At 44.0% G+C, this 7,245-nt stretch overlaps 1 protein-coding gene across 1 annotated transcript; it reads left to right on the plus strand.

Annotated features, from left to right (window-relative positions):
* Positions 1-3,909: 3,909 nt before the first annotated feature.
* On the plus strand, positions 3,910-6,476 carry LOC306960560 (NLR family CARD domain-containing protein 3-like; the record flags this gene model as incomplete). The annotated part of the gene is made up of 3 exons (XM_079552994.1): positions 3,910-4,055; positions 4,125-5,149; positions 6,442-6,476. 3 exons carry the CDS (start codon positions 3,910-3,912, stop codon positions 6,474-6,476), a joined length of 1,206 nt encoding a protein of 401 aa, XP_079409120.1.
* Positions 6,477-7,245: the final 769 nt, after the last annotated feature.

The raw sequence follows: 7,245 nt of genomic DNA on the forward strand, positions 1-7,245 counted from the left end.
TAGCCGGGCCTGGTCTGGTTGGGGACAGAGGATGGAAATTAGCTTGAGCTATAATCCTGCATTTTAAGTATACTGTACTTTGTGTAAATGCATTGTCCCTTTCAAATACAAAAAAATACAAATACAAAATGTAATCTGCTCTGTTGCACTGTGTGGTGTGTCCACACTTAGAGCCGCTACTATCACTTTATCACCTTATATCACTTTATCACTTTATCACTTTATACACCTACACATCTGTAAATATAATCTCACTGTTGGTCCATGTCAATTATTATCATCTTACAACATTTTACTTTTTTAATTTATCTTGTTTATTTTAATATTCTTTATGCATGTCCCCTATACTCTCATAGTTTAAAGTTTGATATCTTATTTTTTATCTAAATTCTTATATGTTTTATGTTGCACATCTGCACCAAGAACATTTCTAGTTTGTGATCCTGTTCTCAAACAATGGCAATAAAAACATTTCTGATTCTGATGGACACAGGGAAATATGCATTTAAAGCCTTAATCTGCACAGGTTTATCTGCGGCTTGAGGTTGTTTTTGTGAGTCAGCGTTTTTGTGCATTTTGGAAGATGGACGGAAACATCACATTTCACATAGCAAATAAAAAACACTATTGTGGGTGGATCTGACCTTTGGATTGGAGAGGACAGAAGAGAAGAAGAAGAAGAATCAATCAGTGGCAGGTCTAGTCCAAAAATGCACATTCCAGATGTGCAGGAGCTCAGACATCACTGTCTTTGCCGCTGAGTTCATTCTAACAGAACTCTGTGACTAATGCACTGGTGTTTGTAGGATTTTAAATTGCACTGCTCTGATTTTCTGTAGCACTTTGAGATTTGTGTTCAAAATTAAAATGATTATTAGAGTTTGTCCAAAGCTCAATAAGAAAACATAGAAAACATACTCAGGGATAGTTTTTGTTTGTCCAGCATTTACAAAGCGGTTGAGTTGGTTAAATACGTTGGTGTAGCACTAACATGTGTCGCCTAAATTAACATTTATTCACTGCATTACAGATAAAAACATACAGAGCCCTGGAAGTGAAATTAGAAATAAAAAATTCTAGGGGTGATTTTTATTTATTTTTTTACATATAAAAATTATAATTTATTATTTTTTTAGCAAATAAATATCTTGGGAAAACGTGATAATTATCTCGGGGGAACGGGATAATTATCACGTTCCCCCGAGATAATTTTTTTGGGGAAAAAAATAAAATAAAATTCAATTTTTTATGTTTATGGGTCTTTTTTTTACCCCGAGATAATTAAAACATTCCCCCGAGATAATTTTTTGGGATTTTTTATTTTTTTTCCACGTTTTTATATTATATAAAATAAGTTCATCTCTGATATAAAGCTAATGTGTTTCTCTTCTCAGACAAAATGAGGCTGGAGTCAAAGCAGAAGTTCCTTCTCTGTTCTGGATGCTCATGGGAGCTCTGGACGATTTACCAGACTATGATTTTCAAAGGTTCAAGCTGTACCTGATGGACGACACTCTGTTAAAAGAGTTTGACGTCATTAAGAGAAATCGACTGAAGACAAAAAAGAAGACCAAGATCCTGCAGGCCATGATGGACAACTACGGCATCTTCACCCTCAGAGTCATGAAGAGAGTCCTGGAGACACTGGCTATGGGCAAGATCCTGGATGAGCTGTCCGAGTATCCCTACGACCCTGAGGGTAAGACTGACCTGTGACCCCAAGGGTCAGACCAAAATTAAAAAGTTAAAATTACATTAACAATAATAATAATAATAATAATAATAATAATAATAATAATAATAATAATACATTTAATTTATATTGCACTTTACATTTCAAGGAAACCTCAAAGTGTCCACAACAAAACTTCCAAGTTAATGCTGGGTTTGCATGATTCGTTATGAATGGCATTTTTCTGTCATTCGTGACATTCGTAACATGACTAAACACTTCTTAATGGGATTCTTAAGAGAGCGCATCAGTTCGTTACATTCGTGATGTTCGTGGAGAATTTTTTGTCTGGCAAAAAATCTTCCACGAATGTCACGATTCACCTTCTGTTCGTGGAGTCGGAGCGTGTCCTTTCGTGATGAGTAGTGGTGCTTCGTAATTCAGAGAGCATTCGTACAGCATTCGTAGAGCAGGATCACTGTTCTCACACTCAAAATTGATGAAAACACACGCTAAGGCGGAAAGTAAATTTTCGTACTTGCAGTAGCAAAAGAAAAGTCACACAAACTGGGCCAATCCTTGTGCTGCTCCAGGGGAACAGCACCTGCCACCGCTCCTCAGGAGCTGAAGTTGTTCTGACGTCTTTTCTTCCTCCTGATGTCTGGGAGCCAGTTCCTGCCACCCCTATGCCGCTGGAGAACCCCACTGTTATATACTTGTGCCGATTTTCTCTGCATTCTTTGCGTCTGCCTCGCACTCGCACTGCCGCCTGTCACAGCGTGACTATGCTGTGACCACCATCAAGCTAGCTCCCGGGGCTGCCTCTGGCCCAACCCCGCTTTTGTCTGCTCGAGTAGTGGAATACAACCCAGTTACTGGCCGGCCTGCACTCCGGAGCAGCCTGTCAGCTATGTGGCTACTGTTCGTGGCTCTCCTGCTGGCCTCTCCGCGGCTGTTGCCATCCCCGGCTCCGACCATGGTGCTTCGATACACCTCCTCGCAGCTCCTCAGATTCAACCACCGCGCACCTTCTTCACTGGACATCACAACAACTCTGCAACAACACTGTCTTCTCCATCGTCATCCCTACATCCAATGAGGCTCCCGTCGCAATCTCCTCTACAACTTCAGTGCCAAAAACAGTATTACATCTCTCCAGTCCACCGCAGTAACATCTCAGCTAAATTCACATCGGACTTTTTGGACATTTTAAACTGCTTCAACCACACCCAGCATGTCACTTCTCCCACACACACTCATGGACACATCCTGGACCTGGTCTGTTCCACACCCTCCCTCACCATACACAACCTGTCACTGACCAACCTCACAATTTCTGATCAACCGACCATCACCCTGGACATCATTACCCCCCTCCCACCACCAAACACACAAGAACAATTACATTTTGAAACCTGAAATCAATCAGTCCCATCTCTCTCTCCTCCTCCATATCCCATGCCATCACCAGCTCTTCCCTCAGATCCAACTGCCTCTGATCTCGTCAACTTCTACAACCACACACTGTCCTCCTGCCTCAACCAAATAGCCCCCCCTCAAAACTGCCTCAGTCCCCTTCTCCACCTACGCCCCTTGGTACACAAAACAAAACAGACAACTTGAAAGGCTCCATAAAAAATCCGGCTCAACCTCTCCACCGCATTCGACGCAATAGACCATTCCATCCTCCTCCACCGTCATACTTAAAGAAGCTATACCTGATTGTACAAAGAAACAGGCTCACTCAAATTTCAAATTGTTATTTTCTGGTCCAAACTCATCTCAAACTTTCCTAATGCTTTTACAACATCAACATTCGTCACAGGGACTGAGATTAAACCAGGTTTCACAACTTTCAGTGAGGAAAAGTGTCACTTCACTGTAAAAAATGCCTAATAGCCCGACATTTTATGTTTAAAAGGCTTTCTGCTTTTACCATATACTAAAGGACAAAATCATTTTATTCCGATGACAGAAAATAAAAAAATCAAGGATAGCTCCTTTAAATATCTGCTCCAGTTTAAAGACACTTACTTCTCTTATCTTGTTTCTGTTTGTTCACAGCGATGATCAGAAAGTGTCAGAATCTCCTCAAACCAACACTGAAGTCCAGGTTTAAGTTCCTGAACGAGAGTCTCTGCAAAAAAGCCCCCAGAAGGAAGTTTCATGATGGCTTCTCCGAGCTGTACATCACCGTCACAGACCTTGAGCAGGAGGAGGAGCATGAGGTCGGACAGATGGAGAAATACACCAGGAAATCAGCCCAAGAGACAACCGTCCAATGCCAGGACATTTTCAGAGGCACCACAGAGACAGGAGAGCCAATCAGAACGGTGCTGACGTTGGGCGTGGCCGGTGTGGGGAAAACAGTTCTGACTCAGAAGTTCAGTCTGGACTGGGCTGAAGGCAACGCCAACCAGGACGTCCAGCTGCTGTTCCCCTTCACTTTCAGAGCACTCAATGTGCTCCGAGGCTCAGAGTACAGCTTAGTGGGACTCGTGCACCGCTTCTTCAAAGAAACCAAAGGCCTCAGCAGCTTCCAGCAGCTCAAGGTGCTCTTCATCTTGGATGGGCTGGACGAGTGTAGACTTTCTCTGGACTTCAGCCGGACCCGGGTCCTGACGGACACGGAGAGCGCCTCAGTGGAGGAGCTGCTGGTGAACCTCATCAGGGGGGACCTGCTTCCCTCCGCTCGCCTCTGGATAACCACACGCCCCGCAGCGGCCTATCAGATCCCTGCTGAGTGCGTCTCCATGGTGACAGAGGTGCGAGGGTTCAGCGACCCACAGAAGGAGCTGTACTTCAGGAACAGGTTCAGAGACGAGGCCCACACAATCATGTCCCACATCAAGACGTCCCGAAGCCTCCACATCATGTGCTTCATGCCAGTCTTCTGCTGGATCCTCTCCACAGTCCTGGAGCATGTGCTGAAGACCAGAGAGAGAGCAGAGCTGCCCAAGACCCTGACTCAGATGTACATCCACTTCCTGGTGGTTCAGGCCAAAGTCAAGAACATGAAGTATAAAGGAGGATCTGAGACAGAGACCAAGAAGATGGTGCAGTCTCTGGGAAAACTGGCCTTTGAGCAGCTGCAGAAAGAAAACCTGATCTTCTACGAGAGTGACCTGAGCGAGTGTGGGCTGGACGCTGCAGCCGCCTCAGTGTACTCCGGAGTCTTCACACAGGTCTTTAGAGAGGAGCCAGGCCTGTACGAGGACAAGGTCTACTGCTTCATCCATCTGAGTGTGCAGGAGTTTCTGGCTGCTCTTCACGTCCATCAAACCTTCATCGACACTGGAGTCAACCTGCTCTCAGAAGAACAAACTTCAATATGGAGAAAGATTTTTATCAGTAAATCAGTGCTTTTCTACCAGACGGCTGTGGACCAGGCCTTACAGAGTCCAAACGGACACCTGGACTTGTTCCTGCGCTTCCTCCTGGGTCTTTCACTGCCGACCAATCAGAACCTTCTCCAAGGTCTGCTGACACAGACAGGAAGTAGCTCCCAGACCAATCAGAAAACAGCTGAGTACATCAAGCAGAAGCTGAGTGAGGAAGTGTCTGCAGAGAGAAACATCAACCTGTTCCACTGTCTGAATGAACTGAATGATGATTCTCTGGTGGAGCAGGTCCAACAGTACCTGAGCTCAGGACGTCTGTCTGAAGGTAGACTGTCTCCTGCTCAGTGGTCAGCTCTGGCCTTCATCTTACTGTCATCAGAAGAAGCTCTGGAGCAGTTTGAGCTGAAGAAATACTGTGCTTCAGAGGAGGCGCTGCTGAAGCTGCTGCCAGTGGTCAAAGCCTCCAACAAAGCTCTGTGAGTGAGGTCTATGTAAGTATGAACCTTCTAAACTTTTCCTAAAACAGTGTGTTCTCTCCAGACTGAGCGGCTGTAACCTGTCAGAGAGCAGCTGTGAAGCTCTGTCCTCAGTCCTCAGCTCCTCTAGTCTGACAGTCCTGGACCTCAGTAAGAACGACCTGAAGGACTCAGGGCTGAAGATGTTGTCTGTTGGACTGAAGAGTCCTCACTGTAAACTGGAGCAGCTCAGGTCAGAGGGTTTATCTTTCTTTTTCTTATATATCTTATACCTGAGCTTTGTATCTGAACAATGTTTTATAAATTTGATTCCAGTCAAACGCAGTAAAAACACTTTTAGTGCTTTAAACCTGGAGCTGCAGGATTTTTCTTCATCACATTGAAACTGAGGTTTGAGCTGCTACTGTAACGTGACCTCAAGGGCTGAGGGTTTGTTTTTTTAGGCCTTGTCTTCCACAGTTTGAGTGACAGACGTGTTCTCCAATCAGAATGATGGAGCCTCACTGCCTTTGGCTGTTGGTCAATGAAAAGTGTCTTCAGGAGAATCCTGTTTGTCTCTGCAGTCGCTGTAAACAAACTCCACCTGTGTCTCTGGCAGAGCGAACTGCAAACTATTATCACGAAACAAACAAAGTCTCACGACCTGAGAGTCGGACTGAGTCACAGAATCATCATTTCCTCAGGGAGCAGGTCGAGGTGGTTCAAAACAGACAAACTCCTCCGTTCATCACCGTACGCTCGTATCACTGTATTTAGCCTCGTCCAACTGGAACATCTTCACTGCAGGTTTTTGAGGTAAACATGAGGCGGATTATCTTAAAACAAACAGCGTTTTGCAGCTTTTGATTCAGAGAATGTATTTATGTCACTGAACAGGAAGGAAGAGAGTGCTATGTTAATGTGAGAACTAAGTATGTTCTCTCTTCAGACTCTTGTCTCTTTGCTTTTGCAGATTTGTATCTTGTTGCTGATGAAGCTGAAACATAATAACTGAGCACCGTGATGTTTTTCAGCAGTTTAAAAGTTTATGCTCAGACACATGAAAATTTAACACAGGCGATATATACAATATTAAAACCACACATCGAGTCACAATATCGGTCTGGAAAATCACAATTATTGTTCATCCAAGCTGTGCAGGTCTAGTTAAACTTGTTGAAAAGTTGTTCCTTCATCAAAAACAGCCTGAACAGGAGCTGAAATAAAGCCTGTGTGACCATCGTTGCTTTACAAAAAGCTGCTGAATTATTTCAGTGTTTCAGGAAGTGAGAAAGAGCACGACCACAGCAGATGTGTCTCTGATTGGCTGACACGGAGTGACTGACTGAACAGAGACATTTTCTAACCAACAAGATGTAAAATATTTTTCAAGATGTGTTTGAGGTTATAGAGGGTATGTGAGTGATGTCACAACAGCAACAGCCCGGCAGCAAAAACATGAATTTGAGTGGCAAGTACGCAATAATATTTAGTCAATTTGAAATGTAGAAGCTTCTCTTTCTGTTTAGATTTAAAATGTGCACATCCTCTTTGACCAAACACCTGTAAAAGCCTAACAGCCTCTTTAAATCCAGTTCTTGTTTTTGTCTTTGTGTAACTTTGTGTCTTATTGTAAATGTTCCGTCTCCTCCAGACTGAGCAGCTGTAACCTGTCAGAGAGCAGCTGTGAAGCTCTGTCCTCAGTCCTCAGCTCCTCTAGTCTGACAGTCCTGGACCTCAGTAAGAACGACCTGAAGGACTCAGGGCTGAAGATGTT

The sequence above is a fragment of the Gobius niger genome (assembly GCF_951799975.1).
Source record: "Gobius niger genome assembly, chromosome: 3".
Taxonomy (NCBI): domain Eukaryota; kingdom Metazoa; phylum Chordata; class Actinopteri; order Gobiiformes; family Gobiidae; genus Gobius; species Gobius niger.